At 42.0% G+C, this 26105-nt stretch overlaps 1 protein-coding gene across 3 annotated transcripts in view; it reads right to left on the bottom strand.

The window, feature by feature from the left end:
* Positions 1-26105, bottom strand: part of CFAP91 (cilia and flagella associated protein 91) — a 36407-nt gene that overhangs the window by 4704 nt on the left and 5598 nt on the right. For all 3 annotated transcript variants that reach the window (XR_014491718.1, XM_083356227.1, XM_083356226.1), the window contains exons 5-14: positions 25259-25315; positions 24294-24475; positions 23246-23423; positions 21841-21998; positions 20500-20682; positions 20122-20264; positions 19566-19682; positions 10868-10939; positions 1327-1473; positions 241-462 (exon numbers count right to left, since the gene is read on the bottom strand). Coding sequence is in view for 2 of the 3 variants with exons in the window: in XM_083356227.1 (XP_083212353.1) it covers positions 241-462; positions 1327-1473; positions 10868-10939; positions 19566-19682; positions 20122-20264; positions 20500-20682; positions 21841-21998; positions 23246-23423; positions 24294-24475; positions 25259-25315 (1459 nt within the window). In the remaining variant the exon portion in view is untranslated. The remainder of the gene's footprint in view (positions 1-240; positions 463-1326; positions 1474-10867; positions 10940-19565; positions 19683-20121; positions 20265-20499; positions 20683-21840; positions 21999-23245; positions 23424-24293; positions 24476-25258; positions 25316-26105) is intronic.

Raw genomic sequence — 26105 nt, 5'->3', positions numbered from 1 at the left:
AGAAGGACTTAGTGGAAAACTGGATGATGTGAGATGAAGATGATAATACAATACTACTTCAGTTGTAAGCTATGTCCACTTTCGGCACTTTTACTTCCTCCTTCTTCACAGAAATATTACCTCTGCACATATTGGACAAAGGTTTAAGGCATATTGTTGAGGTAATCTGAACAAATGCAATTGTGCCAAGACCTAGCTTAAACCTCCTTGAGCTTATTTAATAGTATTTCCCACACTTGCCTGTCTAAAGATCTCATCCTCTTCACGTCTGCGTCTCTCCTCTACCTGTCGACGTCCACTTTCCTCTGCTTCCCGCATTCGGCGTTGCCTTTCTGCTAACATAGCAAAAGCATGGATTCTCCGCTCATCCTGTAGTCGAATCAGTTCTTTAGAGAGGAAATCCAACATATTTGCAAGGACTCTTCCTTCTACACGAGCCAAATGCTTTTCCATGATAGACATCTAAGGGAGTACGGGAATATTTCATTCCTTTTTCTATTTAATGTACTGTATTTATCATTTCAACAATTATATGTACCTTTCAGGGCTAATGTTTAAAACAACCTCTGCATTATACTAAAGTGTGAGTCATAACTCCATCAAGATCATCTTTAATGAGATTGATTGATGTCCAAGCCTAGAATCTGACACCAGAATCAAACCCTGAGGGGGGACTGAAATTATATTATTTCTGATATTATGAAAATAACCAGGCTTTCCTGAATGATACAAGTCTTTACATATTTTCACATATAACAATTGGCTTCCAAAGTTTTCCTCAGAAGTGCTGAATAATATACCAAGAAAAATCAGATACTGGTACAACATAGAGAATTTGATAGTAATGCTCTATGTTCTCTAATGAGTTCTCAGCAATCATTATTTATCCAACTACAAAGAAAAATAATTGGAGACTCATTCTGATATGTTTAACCATTAGCTTCATTTTTTAAAATTTTAATGTTAGTTCAGTTTTAGTTGTGGTTTTTATAAGTATTTCATAGGTGCTTGCTCTTTCATTTGCATAACGATGTTGAAGAACATTAGTATATTTATTAATTTTTAGTATTTCACTTTTGACTGAACAAAACAAGTGATTTCCCAGGAACGTAAAATTATAAAAGTACTATAGGAATGAACTTTCCTAACACTCATCACAGCCTTCTAACTATTCTAATTAACAGCAAAGACTGAAATTGGTTGAAAACTCTGCTCTGAATACTGTATTCTTCCCTAGATGGGAAGTTACCATCATCAGCTTCTGTTACACATATTTTGCAAAAAATAAATTACTATAAAATCAATTTCCTCCATTTATAACCAAACCTTATGTTCATGCAAATCCCGCTGCCGTTGTAAGGCCAAAGTCACTTGTTTTTCAGCCTTCTTCAACAACTGTCCATCTTCCTGAAGTGCATGTGTAGTGCGTAACTCATAAATCAATTCTAGACGCTTTTCCTTTCCTTCAAACATCTGTTTTAATATTGACAAATCCAAGGACATGGTTGATTTAAGATAGTCACAGTGAATGGCAACTTCCAAATTTGTTTCTTAATTTTTAAACAAATATTTATAATGAAATATTTTTATAGCATATCTACATAGGAAATGACAATAAAAACACACATAAATATATAAAATAGAGCAACTTATTCATATGGTTTCTATTTTATGTCAGAATACCCAGGATAGATAGAATCTAACCACAGAAGAGTAGCTTTGGGTATTTTCCCTCAACACCTGTGAAAGTCTTACTGCTACAGTTTTGCAGCTGTGGTACTGGTAGAAACAAAAATAAAATGAATGAAAGAAGCAGAATATGTTGCTTGCAGTGAATTTAAATTGTTCATGCAGCATGTGACTACTCCAGAAATGTATAGAAATACATATGTTCCATCATATATCTTATGAGCTGGAAAGAAAAGAAAGCAACTACAACAAATGACTTTTTTTCTTATTGCTGCCTAATGGGCAGCTCCTTTAATGAGGAATCCATATACGGTACATAAAAAAGCTCTGAAGCAGCTCTGAAGTAAATATGCTGCCATGTGTGTGTCAAAATTTTAAAATACACTTTAATTTGTTTCACCTTCAATTTATCAATCTGTATTGAGAAAGAAAGCCATATGCTCAACAAATAATCATGCATACTTTTAAAGTTAGCTCTTCATATTGGATGAATTAACAGGCATTAATTAAGACTCTTGTTTATACCGCAAAAGTGGAGAAAGCATACTTACCAACTGCCTCATTTAGTGACTGTTCAAAATAATAATGATGTAAAAAAGTTTTGCATTTATGAACATAGAAACACCCTGTAGTCAAGTAATTGGTATTTGTGCGCTTCACAACTAGCTTGTGATAAACAGAGTTAATAAAGAAGGCAGAAGTAAAATTGTAAGTCATGGTCATGTGGCCTTTCACTTAATGATGATGATGCTTTGCTTAATAACTGAAGGGGTAGTGAGGTTTTAAGCTCATCACAATTATGCAATTTTTGTTTAGCAATATGAGCGCTAAGCAAAGAAGTTGCCATTCAAAATTGTGGTTGTTAAACAAGGATTATAAGCCCAACAAGAGGCCCCTGATTAAGTTCTTAGTTAAGTTTTTTGTGGGGTTAGGGAGGGGGGAGGGAGGAGACTATGGTTGTGCGGGAAAGGCACGCCTTCCAGCCACCATAACGCATGCCAGGCCCACGGCCGTTCGCGACGGCGTACAACGAGGACCAGTCGCCGATAACACCCAGTGGCGTACTGACAAACGTCCCATCCCTAGGATGGTGGGGAATGGCAGAAGGTGCACAGACAGAGGGCCGTATCGTCACCGGGAGTGTCATCTCCGCTCTGTACAGGCGGTGAGACGCTCCGACCCTCTGTTCTCCCCCGGAGGACCCGGGAGCAAAGGTGCGCACCCTCCCATGCTAAGGCTGGTCTACCTGAATGCAAGGTCCGCAGCTAACAAAGCTCACCTCATTCGTGACCTAGTGGAGAGTGAGCATGCGGACCTGGCCTGCATCACGGAAACCTGGCTGGGCCCAGAGGGGGGTGTTCCTCTGGTAGACCTCTGCCCGCCAGGTTTCCAGGTACTGCACCAGCCCCGGGCTCATGGGAGGGGCGGGGGAGTGGCAGTTATCATCAGGGAATCCCTTAGCCCGCGAGAGACCACCGTCCCTCAGATGGTCGGGTGTGAGTCTCTCCTACTGAGATTCGGCCCAGGGGCGCAGTTGGGTCTGCTGCTGGCGTACCTACCACCTAATCGTGCAGCGGCGGCCCTACCCGAGCTACTCGATGTCCTCTCAGGGTTGGTGGTTGAATTCCCAAGACTCATGGTCTTGGGCGACTTTAATCTACCGTCCCTGGGAGGATCGTCCGAACTGGCTCGGGAGTTCATGGCTTCCATGACGGCCATGGACCTGCTGCAAATAATTTCTGGGCCGACTCATGAGAGAGGCCACAACCCAGACTTGGTGTTCTTGTCTGGACGGTGGCGTGATGATGTCGGTGGGGGTGCCACAACTATTACGCCCCTGTCATGGACCGATCACCACCTCCTGCGGCTAGACTTCCCCCTTGCCACCCCCCACCGTGGGTGCACGGTGCCAGTCAGATGGTACCGCCCTAGGCGCCTAATGGACCCTGATAAGTTCCAGGCAGCGCTTAGGGACTCGCATGCACCCCCTGCTCACAGCTCGGCAGAAGCCTTAGTGGATGCCTGGGAAAAGGCAGCCACGGAGGCTCTGGACCGAGTTGTACCCTTGCGGCCTCTGACCCGGCGCAGATCCCAGCGAGCCCCATGGTTCACCGAGGAGCTCCGGGAGATGAAGCGTCGGAGACGGGGCCTAGAGAGCCGTTGGAGGTCCAGTCGATCCGAATCCGACCGATTGCGACTAAGAATCCTCACCAGGTCTTATCTCGCTGCGATAAGGGTGGCAAAATCCAACTACTTTTCCACCCTCATCGCGTCCGCAGATAATCGCCCGGCTGCCTTGTTCAGGGTGACTCGCTCCCTATTAAACCAAGAGGTGAGGGAGGAACCCTTGCAGGGTCGAGCCGAGGAATTTGGTCAATATCTGCTGGATAAAATCGCTCGGATTCGAACTGGTCTGGACTCCAACTGGGCTGAGATGGAAGAACAAGACATGGACAGTCTTGTCGACGTCATCTGGGAAGAATTTGATCCTGTAACTCCTAAGGAAGTGGACAGGATTATGAGAAGGTTGAGCTCCTCCACATGCTTACTGGACCCGTGCCCTTCCTGGCTGGCCTATACAGCTCGAGAGGCGACACGAGGCTGGTTCCTAGCGGTCATCTCTGCTTCTCTGAGTGAGGGTCACTTCCCCACCGCCTTGAAGGAGGCGGTGGTGAGACCTCTCCTCAAGAAGCCCACCTTGGACCCATCCTCTTTGAATAACTTTCGTCCAGTCTCCAATCTTCGCTTCCTTGCGAAGGCTGTTGAGAGCGTGGTGGCGCACCAACTTCCTCAGATCCTGGATGAAGCGGTTTATCTAGACCCGTACCAATCGGGTTTCAGGCCGGGCTACAGCACGGAGACGGCATTGGTCGCTCTGATGAATGATCTCTGGAGAGCCCGGGACAGGGGCCATTCCTCTGTCCTAGTCTTATTAGACCTCTCGGCGGCTTTCGATACCATCGACCATGGTATCTTGCTGCGACGCCTCAGGGGACTGGGAGTGGGAGGCACGGTTCTACGTTGGTTCTCCTCCTTTCTCCAGGGTCGCTCGCAGTCGGTGCTGACAGGGGGACAGAGGTCGACCCCGAGGCCTCTCGCTTGCGGAGTCCCTCAGGGGTCGGTCCTCTCGCCTCTCCTGTTCAACATCTACATGAAACCGCTGGGTGAGATCATTCGCAGTTTTGGAGTAGGGTACCATCAGTATGCTGATGACACCCAGCTTTTTATCTCAACTCCTAACAATATCAGTGATGCCCTAGACGTGATGTCCCGCTGCCTGAAAGCGGTCCGGGAATGGATGGGGAGAAACAGGCTTCAACTGAACCCGGACAAGACTGAATGGCTGTACGTACCGGCAAGCCAGGAGAGTCAGAACGTCCCACTGCTTAACATTGGGGACAAGTTACTTCCCCCGGCTGATAGGGCCCGCAACCTGGGTGTCCTCCTAGACTCGCAGATCTCCCTGGAAGACCACATTGGAGCTGTGACCAAGGGGGCCTTCTCCCGGGTTCGACTAGTTCGCCAACTACGGCCTTATCTAGACCTGGATTCCTTACGTACAGTCACCCATGCCCTTGTGACATCTCGCCTAGACTATTGTAACGCTCTCTACATGGGGCTGCCCTTGAGATCCACTCGGAAGCTTCAACTGGTGCAAAGTGCGGCGGCACGGACACTCTTGGGAGCCTCCCGATACTCCCATATCACACCTCTCCTCCGTGCGCTGCACTGGCTTCCGGTTGCCTTCCGTGTGAAGTTCAAGGTGCTAACAATGACATTCAAAGCCCTACATGGCATGGGTCCGGACTACCTACGGGAGCACCTTCTGCCGATGTCAGCACCCCACCGTCCTGTGCGCTCCCACAGAGAGGGCCTCCTCAGGGTGCCACCGCTCAAGGAATGTCGGCTGGTGGCCCCCAGGGGGAGGGCATTCTCAGTGGGTGCGCCAGCCCTCTGGAACACCTTACCTACCGAAATCCGGATGGCCCCTGACCTCCGTACCTTCCGTCGCGACTTAAAAACTTTTTTGTTCCAGCAGGCTGGCCTGGCATGATAGCGTTAATTGGGGTCCCAGTTTGTGTGCATTAGTGTTTCTTATTATTTTATTGTTCGGTCTGTATACCTTCCCTTCCTCTGTACACCGCCCCGAGTCCCTCGGGAGAAGGGCGGTTTATAAAAACTAATAAATAAATAAATAAATAAATAAATTATCTGGACATTAAAGTACTTTAGACTGCAAAGGTTAAACAAAAAGAAGTTGCCAGCTTTGCTTGCTTATTTGTTATATTTTTTAAGTTTTATACCCTATCTTTTCTCCACCAGCTCAAGGCTGCTTACTATACTATTCTCTTCAGTTTATTCCAATAGCAATCCTGTAGGAATAAGTTACACTTTTGGGTTGCTATGGGAATAAACTGAACTGGGAGATTATGAATGGACCCAAAGTCTTCTGCCTTCTGAAATAGCTTTAGGACATCTTAAATTATATGCTCCTATGGCTTGCAGACTGTCCTGCATGTGATGGAAATGCCCATTTTGTGAAGTGCCTCAGGGCTGTATTCTTTTAAATCATGTTTTCTTTACACCAGGTTGAATGTATACTTACTCCTTCCATGAATTTCCTATTTAGTCAAAGAAGCTCGTTAGTTAACCATTCCTTGACAAACTTCTAAATTTTTTGAATTAATTCTTCATTCAGTGTAGCTTTATATGGTTTGTACCATATTTCCCTTTTTTTCACCTTCTTCTTGTCCTAAGTATAACCTTACCAGAGAGCTCCAATACAATCATACTGGCTTTCTCATTACATATTTGATTACCTTGCTTTTTTGTCTAATAAACATAGTTTTCAGTTGTTGCTTTTATATCTTTGTTTTTGCCTCCAAAACTATTTTATTTCCTTCAACATCTATCCAAGTTTATTGTGGATAAATCAGAGCATATTACTGGCCAACAAACCATGATCAGAAATGAAAATCTGGCTTCCGGTTCCGGATCACGACATGGCCAGACGTACGAGGAATCGTTCCTCGCATCGCCTGGATTTCTTCATGGGGGGGGCCCTGTAAAGGGGCCGAAAGTCACCCTGGAGGGGTGACAAGTGGGGGAGATGTCTCTCCAGTTGGCGGTAGAAGGGTGGTGGCCCTCCCGTCAGCTTGGAGCAACTCTCCAAACCGATGAAGAAAGGATTGGCCATTCCCATGGCCCATTGTTTAACCGTTTCCTGCCAAAGTAAAATCACAACAAAGCACTTGAAAACTGGGTGAGAATTGCCTTCTTCTTTTCCTAATTGCCTACTTTTTCTGCTAAAAGCTTTTTGAATTTGTTTCCCGTTGTGAGGAGAGAGGGAAGGGATTTTCCCCCCACCTCCTTAATGGCAGCCTCTATCTACATTGGGAGAGAAAAGAAAAAGCCTTGAACTAAATGATACTGATTAATTGGACTTACCGCCTTTCTACTTTTGGCCCAAAGTTCCTATATTTACAGAAATGGACTATTCTACCTATTAGTCTGAAAAGGGGGACAAAAAAGAAAAAAGAAAAAATTAAAAAGCCTCCGTCTGAAAAGGATTTGAAGAACTCTGGGGACATCTAGTGGCCACGTCTGTTACAGCAAGTGAATACTATTGGCAAACAAGCTTGCTCACATTTTGGACTGACCTTGGTATTAAGATAAAAACCTGAAACAGCTGGAGATGAATTTGGCTTAGACTTGTGGAGGTGGACACATACTGATTTTCGTTTGAAAAATACCCTAACCCTAAGGACTATTTATAATTACTACAAAATGGAGAAGGATCAGCCACAAACCTCGCTTGATTATAACCTTATACTTGAAACAATCTATAAAGTCACTAAGATGTCTATCTCCAGATTAAATAATTTACATGACAACTTTAATTCACAAACTGAAACCCAGACTGCAATTAAAGAATTTACACTTCAGAATATAACAAAATTGGAAGATACTACTATTGAGACAGAGGAATATAAGCAACAACAACAAAGTACTGAAAAAACTAATATCCAAAACCTGACTTTACTCAAAGAACCTACAATTTTTAAAATACAAGGTATTACTACTATGAAAGACAATCCTAAAAACCAACAACAAACTAGGGAAAAACTTAATACTCAACCTTTGACCCTTTCTAAAGAGCCTATAACTTCAGAAGTACACTACATGCAAGATAGTGATGCCAACATAGAGGACGCCGAAGACCAACAAAGAAAACCTGTGGAAAGCCTGGACAGTCAACTACTAACTATAAAACTGGATAAGATTTTCTACTTAAAACAGATCAATCCAGATGGAAGAAGAACCCAGACTGAACTGCAGACAGAGTTGCTAGAGCAAATAAGGAGAGTGGAACTAACATGGCAACAATATAATGACTATAAATGGTCCAACCTTTGTACATTGCTGATGGTTGGATGGCCTCCTCTGGTGCAAATAATATGCATGCGAGCAAAGGAAGACCTACTTGGCAATTTAAAGCCCTTGGTCTGGAAACCCGACTGGCAAAAAAAGAAACCTAGAGTTAGGTTTAAAAATGAATTCCTAGAGAATTATTATAGGTCATTTTGTTAGTAATTAGTGACTTATTAGAATCTGAAATAGAAAATATACATGAGATAGAATTAAAATGTGTTTAAGTACTTATTAGGCTTATTCCAAATATTACAAATTTATATATTGACATAATGGATATTTGGCTTATAGATTCTATGTTTGATGTTAAAATTTTGTTTATGTATAAGTAGAAATAGATTGATAAATATAGGCTCTCCAATTGGTAACTTGTGATGTATTAGGATATGAAACAAACAATGTTTATTAGGTAGAAGCTAGCTATTTAACTATTGGGTGTATGTTAGATAATACAATCTTTGGTGTAATAAAATAAGGGAATTTTGGGTTGTGAATACTATTTGGGATATTAAAGGTTAAACTTGGATACTATAATTAACATCAAAATTAGATAAAATTTAGTAACAGGATATAGATATACTTCACTGAAATTGGATTGACAAAATCTTCTTTAATTGACCATGCTATTCCTAGAAATTTGTTAGTTTAAATACTTTGTATTGAATGTTGAGGGAAATAGAGAAGGTTATGATAATGGAACCCGATCTATGTACTGAAAACTCTGTTATTCAATTGATGACTGCCTAGGTATCATGATGCTTTCTAAATATATAGGTTGTAAATTGAAAATCTAATAAAACTTGTTTAAAAAAAGAAATGAAAATGTAAAGATTTGTCATGGTAACTGAACTAAAAAAAACATTTATACCTGCTTCTTTGCTCCTTAAGCTACTACAGAGTTTGGAATACAAAAGAAAAAGGAATTAAAACAGACTAACAATGTTAAATCATTATTTACCTCTGTAGTTTTGTAAGTTTGGACCCAATTTAGAATTTGAATAGTATAAAACAGGGGTGTCAAACTGCCAGCCCATGGGCCAGTTGCATCATACGGAGGCCGTGCCCACCCCAACTCCGGCAATGCAAAAAAGTCACGAGGTGAGTTCGACACCCGTGGTATAAAATATGGCTGCAATAGAAGGGAACATAAGTAGCTCAGGGTTGAATAAGGAATCCTTGGTATTCTTTGAGCTTAGTTGTTTGCTTGCAGATATTTTATTACCTGGCTAGGTAACCTCATCAGTGCTAGAGTGTGTGGATTTGCTGTCTGCTTACATATAGTAGCTTGCCTGCCAGTATTGGTAGGAGCAGGGCTTTTTTTCTCATAGAATGCTCAGAATGGAGTTCCGGCACCTTTTTTGGATGGAACCTTGTAGGTTAGGCAAGTCAGGTTGTATGACATGTGTGAGTTCCGGCACCTTTTTCTTTTACAAAAAAAGCATTGGGTAGGAGTATGGTTTTCTCTTTGATAATTCCTGATTAGGGTTTACTGCTTGATTGTCTAGTGCTCATCCTTGCTTATCTGGATGTTGTTTGTTTGAGAGGATGTGTTCTGGTCTTTTTGTTTCTTTCTTAGCTTTTTTTATTGTCTCTTTTGAATGGTATATAAATGTGGTTTATGTCTATGTGTTCATTGATACCTGATTTGTCTGAATGCCATGTTTTCAGGCATTTCTTTTGGATTTAGTTTGGTATAGGATGTCCAGTTTCCCAGTTGAAACTATAGTTTTATTTATTTTATTTATTTTAATTCCATTTATATCCCTCCCTTCTCCGAAGACTGAATCTGTCCGTGTGTTGTGAGGTTAAACAGTTTCATTGTGTCAGTGGTTGTTATAGTCACTGTCAACTCTTACACTGTATGTTGTAGATGACTTGTTTTTTTCTTCTTGGGCTACTGGGCCATTTGATTTACTTAAGATATTTTGGAGAGCTTTAATTTTTTTTTATTTTAATCCCATTTATATCCCGCCCTTCTCCGAAGACTCAGGGCGGCTTACAAGCTTAGCAATAGCCTTCATTCTATGTATATGCCTGCTTATTAGGGCTTTTGGGCCCCCCCAAGCGCCATTATTACAAAGTCAGCTTATTGCCCCCAACAATCTGGGTCCTCATTTTACCTACCTCGGAAGGATGGAAGGCTGAGTCAACCTTGAGCCTGGTGGGATGCGAACCTGCACCAATTGCAGGCAGCTGGTGTTACTTAAGGAGGCATTAGCCCACTGCTCCACCAAGGCTCCTAATTAATTGCTTTGTGTGCTATGGTAATGCCAAGTGGTTGTAAGTCTATTGGTTGTTTCTGAGATGTTTTGGATATATGGTAGTGTTATTTTTTCATAGCTAGTTTGGTTGGGCTGTAGGGTTTGAGTGGTTAGGCACTTTTTGATAAAGTGGGTATCCATTTTGTTGGAAGATATTATATAGGTGATCATTTTCCTTTTTCTGGGATTCTGGCTGGTTGCAATACATTTGTACTGGTTTGAATAATGTTCTTACACAGTTCTTGTTATGTTGTGGGAAGATAGGGGATATATAAGATATAGTTTCATGAGATATGTTAGTTGACATAAACACCCTACTATAGTTTATAGTGCCTTCAAAACAATTGGAAGGACATGATTCATATGGATTAGGATACAGATGTGAATTTTTTTCTTGTTGAAATCATTTAATATAAACAGTTGGGAGACAGACACAAATAGTGACAGAATCATCAAGTTAATGGATGCCACAAAACAAAACTTACCATGTTTTGTATAGCTCTGCCTCGTATTAATTTCTGTAGTATAGTTATAGCCAATTCTCTCTCTTCATCTATCTGTAAAAGAAAACAAAAGCCTTGGGAAATATGGCAATAAGCTAAAACTTCTGTTTTCAAGGGTTATGACCTGTCTGATTCTGGATAAATTACTTGGTATATTTCATTAAATTTGCTTATTGTTTCTGGCTACAGTATGCTGCCCATATTCTTACAGGTATAAGATATGAAAAGAAACAATTAGTGTATCCAAATGAAGGTGGAAATTCAAACAATAATGACATAAAGAAAAGCAATAAAATTAAGAGTAATAAGCTAAAGAAGCAGATCAGGAGGAGATGTGGGCCAATCAACTATCAGATCCTCTAGTAAGTCAAAACAAGCAAATCTTATCAGCTGCTGTTTGCTGATTTGCTGCCTCTCATTAAACTGCAATCCTAATTGGCTCAATGTACTGTCTCAATGTTCCAGTTAAATCATAAGGCCAAACATGCTGGTTGCAGCAAACAGCACACTCCTAGAATGAAAGCTGGCTTCCTTGTGTGGTAGTAGAAGATGGCTGGCTATCAGGTAGAGTGATTTGTAAAGAGACCCCCCCCAGTAGATAAACAAGGTGCCCTCAGCAAAAGAACAAAAAACCCTGGCTGTAATAGGGAATAAAAGGAAATTGAAGGCTGATGTTCTTAAGTAAAAATACAACTCTAAGATATAATCATACCATATCCCCACCTCTTCATTTTTACATCCTTAATTGGTAATACAAGAATGGAATTGTCAGAACCCACCTCAACCCACATCTTAAGAAAATAGGACTCTTGGAGACAAGTTTTTCCAAACAGGAATTTTTATTAAGAAATAGGAGATAGAAGGCATAATAGACAGGATCTGAGGAATTCCCTCATAGATTGATATTTTTAAAGTGTCCCCAAGCAAACCCCACCCCACAGTTCATTCGGTCAGTTCCAGATCAGCCAATCTCCAGGTGGTAAGTCCATCGTGGGAAAGGAGAGATAACAGTACGTTTGCAGCATGATCATTTCCACCGCTCCTCACACTTCATTTGGAGAAACAAACCTTGTATTTCTCCCCCACCCCACCCCCTTTTCTAGTTGCCCATAAGTTGAGAGGGAATGCCTAGTAAGATAGCAATTGATTATATTGTGATGGATAGCAGACAGGCGGAATAAACAAAGGTTATGTTTAATGGAGGAAGTGAAAGCCATAAAGCCCCATGCCTGTTCCCTCTCCCCCCTTGGGAATGGCAGAATCCAGGGGAAGATGAGATTTGGTTTTAGTTCACAGGAGATAGTTAGAAATGAATAATAATAATAATAATAATAATAATAATAATAATAATAATAATAATAATAATAATAAGAAGAAGAAGAAGAAGAAGAAGAAGAAGAAGAAGTTGGAAGGGACCTTGGAGGTCATCTAGTCCAACCCCCTGCTCAGGCAGGAAACCCTATACCATTTTGGACAAATGGCTGGCCAGTCTCTTCTTAAAAACTTCCAGTGTTGGAGCATTCACCACTTCTGGAGGCAGGTTGTTCCACTGGTTAGTTGTTCTAACTGTCAGGAAGTTTCTCCTTAGTTCTAGGTTGCTTCTCTCCTTGACTAGTTTCCATCTGTTGCTTCTTGTCCTGTTTTCAGGTGCTTTGGAGAACAGCTTGGCTCCCTCTTCTTTGTGGCAGCCCCTGACATATTGGAACACTGCTATCATGTCACCCCTCACCCTTCTCTTTATTAAACTACACATACCCAATTCCAACAACCGTTCCCTATATGTTTTAGTCTCCAGACCTATAATCATCTTTGTTGCAGGCCTGGAACCAGCACCCTGGCAGTGGCTACTACTTCAGGGGAGGGAGTACAGGCCAGCACGCTGGTGGAGAAGGATCCTTTTCGGGTCTCCCAGATGGGGGCAAGGCCCAAGCCGAAAGGACAGCTGATCTGGTCATTGGAATGGATCTTGCCCAGTGGAGACTCCAGACACCTCGAGACAGCCTTGCCACAATCAAGTGCTTCGAAGGAGAACGAGGTCGAGCTGCAAAGAGGGGCTTCCCGCAAGTCGCGTTCCCTAGACTGGTGGAGAGCCACGAAATTGACTACCGCTGAGGACTCTGATGAGTGGAAGTACCTTCTGCAGTCCGTAGTCAATCAGTGGAGAAGTTGGTGGAAAGATTTGAGGAGATAGAGATGAAAAGTGGGGAACAACCTTCTCATTCTCCATACGCAAGCAATCATGATGATTGGTGAGGCAGCCATCAGCTCATGCCGAGGGGAAGCACCAGCCCCACCTGTGTAGGTCAAGCAGATTCCCTGTCAATGAAGCCACCTACCATGGCCTGCAGCCCCATGGAGAGAGACAGCTCCAGTCGTCGCCCCTCCAAAAGCCCAGATTGCCACCGGCGAGACAAGAGCCCAAGCTGTCACCGGGACAGCCGAAGCCCAGATCAACGTGCCCAGCCCGAGGCCCATACAGCAATGGGGGATGCTGCAGCCTCCACAGCTGGGAGGCCAAAAGCCTCTGGAGGTACAGCAAAAGCTGTGGGGCTGGCCGCAGCCCCCAAACGTGCAGCAGCAGATGGGGCCTTGCAGCAACCGGGGATGATGCAGCCGCCACCATGGGAAGGCCAGCAACTGTTAGGGGTGAAGCAGCAGCAGTGGGACTGGCCGTCTCTGAATGTGCAGCAACCAGTGAAGGGCCTGCAACCACTGGGGATCCTGCAACAACCACCGCCGGGGCCGCAGAGGGGGCTACAACAGCTGGGGATACCACATCCGCCTGTAGGTCAGCAGCAGTGGGGGTGGCAACAGCCCCCAAACATGCAGCAAACACTGGGAGGTGCCATTTCAGCAGCCACTGAGACCATTGGGAGTCATACAGCAATTGGGGATGCCACAGCTGCTGGCAGCACAGCAACAGCCATGGGGGTGGCAACAGCCCCTGAACTTGCAACAACCACTGGGTGGCATGCAGCAACTGGGGATGGAGCAGCCATCATAGGGAGGCCAGCAACCATTGGGGGTGCAACATCCACAGTGGGGAGGCCAGCAACCACTGGAAATACAGGCTCCCTGGGGAGCACAGCAACCGCTGATGGCTCCACCCCTCAGAGCAACTTTTGATGGAGACTCAGAGAAACTGATCTTCTTCCTCAACCAGGTGCGTTCCCACATGAAACGCTGTGCCTATTTCTACCCGAACCCAGCCGCTATGGTCAACATGGTTGCGTCCAACTTGGAAAGGGAAGCATCCGAGTGGCTGAACAATTTATACAACAAGCAAGCACCTGAATTGGGGGCCTCCATCTCTTCCTCCTAGGACTGAGAGCAAGATTCGAGGATTGCCCTCAAAGTGGAGGAGCAAGTCCATAAGATATGACAAGCTGGCACAACTGCACTGGAATACATGCGTTTCGCAAGACAGCTGGCCGAATAGAGAGGTGGCCCAAGCAATCTCTAGGTCATCACTTCAAGGAGGGATTGGACAACCACCTCTCCAGGCTTGTGTCTATTATGCAGTCCCAAATCAGTTGGAAGAATGGTACCAGGCAGCAGTAAGACTGGATATCCAGCTTGCCTGCTATAAGAATCCCCCACTGCAAGAAGCTGGGCCGAGGCCAGATCAACCCAAACGGCCATCCCCCCAAAAGTCTCCAACCGCCATGACTACTGAAAAGCCATCTGCAGGTCCACCGATTAAATGCTTCAGATGTGGACAACAGGGACATTTGAGCAGCGAGTTGCCCAGTCCCTTACCCTCAACAGCAGAATAGACCGGGACCACCAGCAAGGAAGAAACCAGCCCAGCAGCCAGCGAAAGAGAAATCCACTGGATCACGCAGGAACCCGTTGCCCAAGTCACATCCCCCACGCAGGAGAGTGCCGAGGCCCAAGCTGGACCTGCTGCTGCTCTACCCTCTTACGACAGCAATGACGAAAGAGAAAATGACCCGATGATGAGTCGACCCGTTCCGCCTTTTTCTCTACCTGCCAAACTCATAATCCCTAAGACAGGGGCACAGGTAGATCTTAAAGTGTTGGTGGACTCAGGTGCGTTATTAGTTTGCCACTTGCCCTGAAAATGGGCATATGAGCAAGGCTGCTCTCCAAACCCGTGAAGTTTGAGCGATGGCTTCCTAATGGGAGGAATTTTAATCATGCAATTAACTGAACCCCTACGCTTAGAAATAGGTGAGCATTGGACGTTCATTCCTTTCATGGTGGCTCCAAAAATGACTGAGGCTGTGATCCTAGGGCTAGCCTGGTTAGACAAATGGAAGCCATTTATCTGGTGGAGAAGGGAATGAGGACTGTGAGGTTATCTATAGCAGGGCTTTTGAACCGGTGCTACACGTACCACCTGTGGTACTTTGCCACATGGCAGGTGGTAAGCGACTGCTAGCCAAGTGTAGCAGGGGAGGGGAATGAGCTGAAGCGAGCCAAACCTGAGGGAGAGGCAGCTGCAGCTACAGGACTGTCTAGGCTCGGCAGAAGCCCCAGGAGTCGGCAGGGCTCCAGCTGATTGGCTCCAGCTGATTGGTGCTTCCGGAAGCAGCTTGGAGCTGGAGATGAACTAAAGAAAAGGGGCGGGGAGCAGAAGAGAGACTATAAAAGGAAATGGTTTGGGCAGAAAAGGGAGAAAAAAGACAACAGGGAAAGAGAAGGAGAGGTCAGCCAGCAGGGAGGAAACAGGGACAGAGAAGCAGCAGCTGTTGCTGGAAGAAAAGGTCCTGTTTCATTTTCTCCAGCCAGGAGAATGCAAACAGCGCTGATGAAATGAAAAGCCAGCATGTCAGAAAGGAGGTGGCTTTATTTAGTTCTGGATCAGCTGGCAGCTTGATTGGGTTACCATAAGGATTTTTGTACAGTTTTTACAGCGTTTTGTAATTCAGAGGGTCCTTTGTGTGCTTTGGTTATTGGAATATTTTAGTCTGTATTTTAGGCTAGCAATGAATCCAGAGTGTTGACTTCCATAGGCTTAATCCCTTTAAACAAATGTAATTAGTTTTACACCCGTTATCTTGAGTCTGTGTATGGCTTTTAAAAAGTTTTCTTTGAAGATAAACAGGTTTAATTTTAAAGCTAATTTTTTTTGCAATTGCTGGAGCATTTCAGTCTGGGACTACAACATTGTGACACCCTGGATGCAGTTTAAAGAAAAAAACAAACCTGGAGTTTATGTGTTTATTTTGTGAGCCTTTCTTGCTTTGCACTTGATTCCTGTGTCTTTAAGGATACAGGGAAGGGATTGAGGGGGTGCATTCTTACTACACTGTGGAGGAGAAGAACTAAGAAGGGCCGACCAGCTAGCTCAGGGGTCTACAAACTTAGCAACTTTAAGACCTGTGGATTTCAACTCCCAGAATTCCTAATTTATTTTATTTTTATTTATTTTAATTCCATTTATATCCCGCCCTTCTCCGAAGACTCAGGGCGGCTTACAAGCTTAGCAGTAGCCTTCATTCTATGTATATGCCTGCTTATTAGGGCTTTCATACACCCCCCAAGCGGCATTATTACAAAGTCAGCTTAATTGCCCCCAACCATCTGGGTCCTCATTTTACCTACCTCGGAAGGATGGAAGGCTGAGTCAACCTTGAGCCTGGTGGGATGCGAACCTGCACTAATTGCAGGCAGCTGGTATTACTTAAGGAGGCATTAGCCCACTGCTCCACCAAGATGGCTGAGAAATTCTGGGAGTTGAAGTCCACAACTTAAAAATGCAAGTTTGAAGACCTCTGAGCTAGCTGGTAGTGGTGCATATTAATAAACATAGATATATTCTGTTTTAAAACCGGTACTTTTTTACTTTTTTTCTACAGTTTGTAATATTTTATTAGATTATAGAATAAAATACAAAAATGCAAAAGCAAATAGTAGGATACAGTGGGGAGGGAAAAGGGAGGGGGAAAAACAGACTTCCTCTGTTGCAGTATAAGGAAGCATTAACATTGAACCTCAACTTTTTACTTTTCCATAATATTATAAACTAGCCATTTCTATAACAACAAATGAATCTAATCAGTAAAACTCAAAATCCCCCTCCCTTTTTTAGTCATCTAGTTTTTGACAACTTGCTAAGCACTGGTGGTACTGAAATATCGTCATGTCCTAAAAGTGGTACAATCTGTGAAAAGGTTGAAAAGCCCTGCTATAAAGGACTGAACGCTGTGAGCGTGGAAAACAAATACCCCCTCTCCCTCCTGAAGGACTTACTAAGCCGCCTGGCAAAGGGGAGTGTCTTCACTAATTTGGACTTGAGAGAGGCATATTACCAAGTGAGGATAAAGGAGGGAGATGAGTGGAAGACTGCTTTTTAACTGTCCCATGGGGAGCTACCAATTTGAAGTCATGCCATTTGGACTACAGGGGGCTTCAGCTGTCTTCATGCAGCTGATTAATCAGGTACTACATGACCATTTATACAAAGGGGTTTTGGTGTATCTTGATGACATCTTGCTATACAGCACGAACTGGACTTATCTCCTCCCTTTTGCAGAGGTGGCTTACAATGTTCCCAGCAGCACCGGCTTCACATCTTTTAAAGTGGCCACAGGGAAAGAACTCAGCCCAATACCTGAATATCCTCAGGGACCCTCCACTTCCCAAACTCTTGATCAATGGGTGAGGGGGTGGGAAGAAGTCTGGAAAACCACGAAAACTGCTTTGGAAAAGGTTTCCGAGACATATAAAAAACAGGCAGATCAAAAAAGGGCTCATCAAATGACATTCCAAGGTGGGGAAAAGGTTTATTTATCCACAAAATATTTGTGGCTTAAGTTACCTAGTAAGAAGCTAGGACCGAAGTACTTAGGACCCTTCCCCATTGCAAAGATTATTAACCCGGTCACGGTAGAACTAAAACTTCCCAGGCTCTTATGGAAAGTTCACCCTGTATTTCATTGTAGCCTGCTGAAACCTTTTTGGGATTCCACCTTAAGACCTCCCCGTAAGAAGGTACCTGGACCTCTTGTAGTAGAAGGACAGAGTCATTATGAAGTGAAGTGTATTCTTGATTCTAGAATTTTTAAAGGGAAATTGCAGTACTTAGTGCAATGGAAGGGGTATCCATTGTCTGAAGTCACCTGGGTGAAATCTAGCAATGTAAAAGCTAAGCGGGTGCTTATGGGAGTATCTCGATACTCCCATGTTACACCACTCCTGCGCGAGCTGCATTGGCTTCCAGTTCCCCTCTGGGTGTGATTCAAGGTGCTGGTAATTACCTTTAAAGACCTACATGGCTTAGGCTCGGGGTACTTGCGAGACCACCTGCTGCCAATGTCAACCTCCCATCGCCCAGTTCGCTCCCACAGAGTCGGCCTCCTCAGGGTTCCGTCGGCCAGGCAATGCCAGCTGGTGACCCCCAGGGGGACAGCCTTCTCTGTGGGCACGCCGACCCTCTGGAATGAACTGCCTCCGGAGCTGTGGACGGCCCCTGACCTTCGATCCTTCCACCGTGTCCTGAAGACATGGTTGTTCCAACAAGCAGGCCTGGACTGACCATGGTTTTTTAATTTGGTTTTTATTGTGTAAATTGTCCCGTATTTCTTATATTCATTGTTTAATTTTTTTTAATTTTTGTATTTTATGTCTCTTAATTTTTATTGTTGTGAGCCGCCCTGAGTCCTTGGGGAGAAGGGCGGCATATAAATTTAATAAATCCTAAATCCTAAAAGCTGACAAGACTCATTAATAGATTCTACAAGAAACACCCTAACAAACCTAGAGGCAACCCTTAACCTATGATTTTGTCTGCATTATAGGATTAGTCCTTTTTGTAAAGGGGGCCGGATGTCAACACTGCTAACATCGGATGTTCTTGCTTTGACAACAGATGGAAATGCAGCCATTTTCTCTATTGCTTTTACAATTAGTTGATGCTGGGAGGGGGAATAGGGATGAGAGTCCAGCTCGTCATAACAATAATAACTTAGTCATGGGAACCCAAGGACATTGGACCCAGAGCTGATAGTGTTTTGGCAGGCTGGAGGGCTGGGGAGAAAGCCCGCGCTTCAAGCTAATTGGAGAATGTGATTTATGACTGTGGGGAATGTGATTTATGACTGTTTATTGGAAGAGGGAATTGCACTTTGTTACTTTGTATCCAGGGGAGGGGAATTTAGTTTCTGGTTTCAACTATGTAGTGCCGATACTTTGTTTCTCAAATAAAAGATTCTGCCTTGAAGTTCTTTTGAAGAGTTTCATCTGTCGGAACCATGACATTGGGAAGAAAAAGAGGCAGCAATAAAAGAAGCATAAATATAACAAACTAGATTTCATTTGGAAGCCCACTGATTTTGGGATTCTATTATCTGACTCTTGGTGGGCTGCAACTCCCTTTTGGACTAAGGCAACCAAGGACCAACCCAGCTTTTTTGATTTGAACATCCTCTTTATGGCATGAGAAATGCCTACTCTCTGGCTTCCTTCTCCTAATTACTACTGTCATCTTTTCAGGTTGTGACCTCTCTTTGTACTTGAACACCCCCTCCCCCACCTCACCTGTGCTATTGGTTTTTAATCCTTCCTTATCAGTCTCAATTTATACCTGATGTGAAACCTGATGATGATCTCATCTATGTTCTTCTAACTTGCATCCTTGTGCATTAATAGCTTCCATTTATAAATGTTTTTAGAACTAAGCTAAACTGTTAAGAACAGTCAAAACTGCACCTACTAATGAAGGTATTTCCAGTTCTGGAGTGGGTGGGTGAGCCAAAATCTTTGATAACCTCTGAAGAAAACGTAGTGGCTTTCGTGGCTCCTTAATATGATATTTCCTGTCTTGCAGTATCTGGAAAAGTTGTATAATATAAAAAATAAGTCCATATCTAATTGACCCCAACATTATTTTCTTATTTACTATGTACTTTGTTCATAGTAAATAAAATTGTTCATACATTTTACTATATTTATAGAAAATTTCTGATCCTTGAAAATTCCTATATTTTTACAATCTAATAAAAAGGAATTTGGAGGAGAGAACCTGGAGAAAAAATAATATTCTTTCCCCCTTTAAAGGACTGTATGAACTAGAAATGAAAACAGAAGGAGAGAAGGAGACAATATAACTCTGAAAACTAGGAATAAATAACAATTTGGCATATTTTGAATCTGTAATTGTTCTTGACTTCTTACTATAACTTAAATTACATTCCCAAAACCAAAAGGACCACTTATATTGCAGATGCCATGCACCAAAAGTTGAAATGGCCTCAGAAGGAATAAAATACCTGGTAAACCTGTGCTAATTCCATCTCTAGTCTAGCAGACCGTTTAGTGAATCCATCTTTTGTGGTTAAACTTCTGGGTTTTGGAGCTTCAGTTTGGGGCTGTGTAACGGAATTAGGAAGAAATGCTTCTAGTTCAAGTAATCCTAAGAAAAATGGAAGATGAACATAGAGATTAGAAGATATGTTTTAACATTGATGTAAGAGAACTAACCTCTTTTGTCCAAGATGGCTCCTTATAAATGGAGTTTTCTCATCCATAAGAGTATCTCTATTCGTTTTAATGGAGAAACATAGCTTCCAAAAGTACTAGTGCACAGGATGCAGCTTTGTGTAACACAGTGATCCTGGAATGAATGAATGTATTTCAACCTGACTCACCTTCATAGGTGTTGAGAAAGGAATTCTTCACTACATAACGATCTGCGTGATTATCTGGAAAGTAGCCAATTCTTGATAATGGAGCATAAGGCTGTGATTCATATTCAGTGTATTCCTTAATTACATTTCTTCTCTCTAGTTTTCCCTCCACATTTTTTCCCTTGGCTATTAATCTTCTGTTTGCTGTAAATATATTGCAGATAAAATTACACTGATTTTAAATATATCAGTTGACCTCTTCATTTCCTTGAAGATTAGGATTTGGCTATTATTATTTCCATTTGCTAAGAATGGGATGCTGAAACATCTTGTTGCATTTTTGCTAGCAGCCAGTTTCCCAGAGCAGGAATGTGCAGAATATAAACAGGCAATTACAAACATGATCAGCTACAATGAATTTATACTCTAAAGATGCAGCCCTAACCATGTTGTGTTGCATCAATTTTCTGAAGCTTGAATCAAATCATGCTGGCCAAATGGATAGCTGTAATCCAGGGGTTCCCAACCAGGGGTGCGAGACGATATTCCAGGGGGTGTGAAAACTTGGGTTTAGAAGTTTCAAAATTATAGTGTATAGGCATAATTCGTTTAGAACTTTTGTAAGGGGTGCAAGAATATATCAGAAGCGTTCTAGGTGTGCGGGGTATAGAAAAGATTGGGAACTGCTGCTCTAACCAATTATTGTCCTTACAGATCTTTAGGTGTTAATATAATCTATGCCAGGCATCTATACTGGAAGTTTTTACACTAATTTAGTGCTGAGAATAAATTGGCAGATACCTAGTGTTAAACCATTTAGTTGAAGAATAGTCTCAGAAACAAAAAAAACGACTCTACATTTGTAGACTTCAAGATTCTTTGACTTTTTGCCAATGAAAATTTTTCTTGGCATCCACAATCATATTTCTATAGGTTCAAAATTATGATCAGAAATTAGGAATTATTTTGTGGATATTGGGCACAATCTATATGTCTTGACCGACAGAAATTAAAATATTCAGCTAATTGCTGAAGATGTGTTCAACAATCAGTACCGTGATTAGTCTTAGATCCTTTATGTAAAAGCAATCTCATTTTATTTTGGAAGATTCATTGGTTTTGTAGGTGTTCAGACTCTTTTCAATTACATAGTAATGGTGTGAAAGCTAACAAAAGGACAAGGGAATACACTTGTAAATAGTGTTGTTACTACCAGAGATGAATGCATGCGTAGTCTCTGTCAATTATTCAATGATGTGTGGGGTGTATGTGTTCTCTTTCTGTTTCTCAACAAGCCTTCTATTGCTAGGAATTTCAGCTCTATTGAGAGTATACTTACTATGTAAAAATTGTGTTCCATACCTTTTATGTGTTCATGTTGAATCTTTTTCACTTTTTTTTCTTTCTCTTGCATGAGTTTAAACCAGTGTGTATCTAAGCAACTGACATTTAATTCATTGTGCTTCTCTTCTCGTTTCATCAGCAAGCCCTTTAGAAGGTTTAGTCTCACTTCTTGCAGTCTTCAAAAGAGCAAATATATGTCCATTTGTTATAAATATAAATATTATTATATCCCTTATCTATTAAAAGGAATAATCATGAGTTCTTTATGTAGAAGATATAAAGTAGATTCTCAAGAGAACTTTATATGAAGTTCTACTAAACCTGGTATTGGAAATAGCATATAAGAAATTAACAATAACATAATTTAGATGTCTACAACAAATTGCTAGAGTACTATCTAGCACCAACCATGTATTGCCAAAAACTTTAAAAAAGCTGTTTTCTGAGACTGCAGAACCCAAAGGCAGATCAGTAAACATCTGACAGGATAATGCACCATTAGCAGACTGCATATACTGTAGCTTAACACAAATCTCTCTTATGCTAAGGGTTTAATCTTATAAATTGTTATGTTACAATATAACATACAATCTCAACAGTGAATATTGTATATGAAAAGAGGACTTTCCATAATCATTATTGGGTTTGATTTTGATTGACACATATTAGCTGACAAATTCATTTTCAGGCCTACAAATATAGACTATCAAGCTTATTTCTGTTTCCAGTAACCAAGAGAAATAACTAGTGTACTGGTTAAGATATGAGGCTATAAATCAGAAGGTTATGAGTTCTAGTCCCATCTTAGGTACAGAGCCAGGTAGATAACCCTTGGACCAATCACTTGCTCTCACCTGCTAGGGAGGAGACAATGGCAAACCACTTCTGAAAAGCCCTGACATGAAAACTGACAAAAATTCATTTGAAAACTGTGGATTTTAGTTGCTGAAATTTAGATTTAAAAATGGGAGGTTAAAAAAATGCAAAGCCTTGTGTACCTCCCAAAATCCTTATAGAATGCTCTTGTTGTAAGTTAGCAACATATTCTACCATGAGGCCTTGGATAACATTTAAACTGGAATTGTATATGGACAGTTCATAACCAGCCAAAAATTCTTGTTTTACTTTTAAGTGTTCACTTGAAGAATTTTAAGAAATTCAGAAACTTACACATATTATAAGTATCGCCTGTTTGATATTTTATTCTAATTATATATTAGTGTTTCAGTTTAGCAGAATACAGTCAAAGAGCAATAAGGGGCCATCAGAAATCCAAGAAACCAAATTTGAACCGAGTGACATTTGGGGCCAAGTAGCATTCAGATAACACACAGTCTTCCCTCCAGATATTGCTTTATCCCATTACCAAGTCTGCAGATCCAAAGGTTGAGGGTAAGGACACAGGAAGATAAAAGCTACCTACTCTTCTATTTCTTCCTCCCGAAAGGCCCACTCCTTTCTCTCCATTTCCTCCATCATTTTCCTCCGTTTTGCAAAGTGTGCAGCATCATTCAGCGGTGGAAGAGTGGCCTCCCAGGCTCGTTTCTCCCGGGCTCGTTCAATTACTTCCACTTCTGCCTGAGTTGCTGGAAGGCCATGACCTTGAAAGAACAGGAAACAATAAACAGACAGTCGGCTCAGAACACAGGATTGTAAGGCATGAGCCAAAATATTATTTTAAATTCTAGCAAAATTCTAAAGCTAAAACTACCCCTTGAAAAATAAATGATTAGAAGAGGCCATTTTAAGCCATCATATCCAATCTCTTCCTCAATGCTGGAATCCAAAGAAACACATCCACCCATTTACCACCACATTTGATAATCCCCGTCAAACCTTTTTTTACTGTTACTAAGCTTTTCATAATATGAAAATTGGACTCTACCTTCCTATAATCCAAAACTGTTATTTTATTCTTTACACATGTTTGAAAAGTGCTATCATATCCCTTCTCCAGTATCTTAAAATTTAAACAAATCAACTTCCTTAGATTCTCTTGGAATTTTTTATTCTGCTGATTCCTCTGATCTGGTTCTAATACACCTTGGGGCGTAATTGAAGAGTATAATCTCACTTTGCTCTACGAAGAATTTTTAAAGAGGAGTTGTGTACAAAACTAATATTGTTCACAGTAATGTTTTAATAATATGATTAAGTGAAATAAGATCCTAATTTCTTTGTTCTACCCTTGTCTTCCTTTGCTCTCTGCTATGCAATTTAGGTATGAAACCCCTTTATTTTATAATTATAGGGATGGAGCTCCTGACACAAATTACAGTAAGTCAGTGAACTTTGTAAAGCACCCTGACTATTGGAATTGCTAAAAGTCCTACGTGCCCTTGTAATAGACACAAGGTTGTTTCTTCTTTGACAGCCAAAGGTATGAAAGGTCATGTCATGGGAGCTTAACTGTATTACATAAAAACATTGTACCCTGTGTGCCTCATATATTCATCAGTTCCTAAACTCACCCCAAGTCAGCGTGGCAAGAGTTAACAATTCAGGTATTGAACCTGAAGGTACTATGTATTCAGGGCTATAGGGGTCTGTCTGAGCTTCACCATCCCGATAATCTGTTTGTGTTTCCACGGTTCGTGAATTGAGATAGGCTGGTTTGTCCTTGGATTTGGAGAGATGAGTCTGTAGCTCTGACCTAATATGCAAGGAATCAAGCAACATCTTTCAAAAGTTCCTATATGATTAAAATAAGATTTTAGTTATGTCACATTATAGTATGCTCTTTTATTATTGTTATTCCACAGTGTTACTAAAGGGTTCAAAAATATTACATTTCATCCTTCCTAAACCACCTTAATCTTGTTATTTCCTTTTATAAATTATTTTCATTATTTTTTTGCCCTTGGATTCTGTTATTAACTTAATGCAACACACACACACACACACAACACACACACACAACACACACACAATTCATTCATTTTCCCAATCTTCCACCTAGGACATAAAGGTAAAGGTAAAGGTTCCCCCGCACACGCGTGCTAGTCGTTTCCGACTCTAGGGGCCGGTGCTCATCTCCGTTTCAAAGCCGAAGAGCCAGCGCTTGTCCGAGGACGTCTCCGTGGTCATGTGGCCGGCATGACTAGACGCCAAAGGCGCACGGAACGCTGTTACCTTCCCACCGGAGTGGTCCCTATTTTTCTACTTGCATTTTTACGTGCTTTCGAACTGCTAGGTGGGCAGAAGCTGGGACGAGTAACAGGCGCTCACTCTGCTACGCGGCACTCGGGATTCGACCCGCCAAAGGACATAGAGACATATAAATACATGTGTAGTTCATATGAGCATCCCAGGTATTGAGGGGGATCTGTGTGTGCCTTCCTAAACTGTTTTTATGCTTTTTAATGTAATTATTAGAAAAACTAATCTCTTATCATTTCAGTGATTAAACATTAGCTAATATTGGTTTATTACTTACTTTGACATTGCATAAACAACATTCAGTGGAATTGGCTTATCAAATGGGATGAAAGGTCTAAAAATGAAAACAAAATTAAGAATAAACCAATTAAACAAAAAGGATATTTCTTCACTTATAACCCCAGGACTCTTATTTCAACAGCAACAACATATTACTTAACTGATTACTTTTCAATAACTAACTGATTTGAACCTGTCTATGGATATTTTAATTCTTGTTTTATATATATTGTAAACTGCTGAGAGTTGCTTGATTGTGGTTGGATAAACGTTTGCTTAAGAAATAAATAAATAATAACTAGTCTCCCTTAGCTATTACAGAAATATGTTTTTTTCATTTCAAACATGCTACTAATCTTTTTATGAGTGCATGTGTGTATGTATGTATGTGTATATATACACGTCAAAATTTTGCAAACTTTTTGACTTATTCTTGACAAGTTTGAGACTAATATATTTTCAACAGTTGAAAAACTATTGAAACTATTGTTTCTTACAACACACATGGAACTACGCACCTGGTGCGCCAGTTGCGGCCCTATCTGGACAGAGACACCCTACGTACAGTCACTCATGCGCTCGTGACCTCCCGTTTAGACTACTGCAACGCTCTCTACATGGGGCTGCCCTTGAGGACCACTCGGAGGCTTCAGCTGGTGCAGAATGCGGCCGCGCAAGTTGTGATGGGGGTTTCCCGATACTCCCATGTAACACCTCTACTCTGCGAGCTGCATTGGCTCCCGGTTGCCCTCCGGGTGAGATTCAAGGTGCTGGTGATGACCTATAAAGCCCTAAATGGCTTGGGTCCGGGATATCTGAGGGAACACCTGCTGCCAGCATCTCGT

This window comes from Vipera ursinii (assembly GCF_947247035.1).
Source record: "Vipera ursinii genome assembly, chromosome: 2".
NCBI lineage: Eukaryota > Metazoa > Chordata > Lepidosauria > Squamata > Viperidae > Vipera > Vipera ursinii.
The sequence above is the reverse complement of the archived record's forward strand: the minus strand, read 5'-3'. Positions and strand labels throughout refer to the sequence as shown.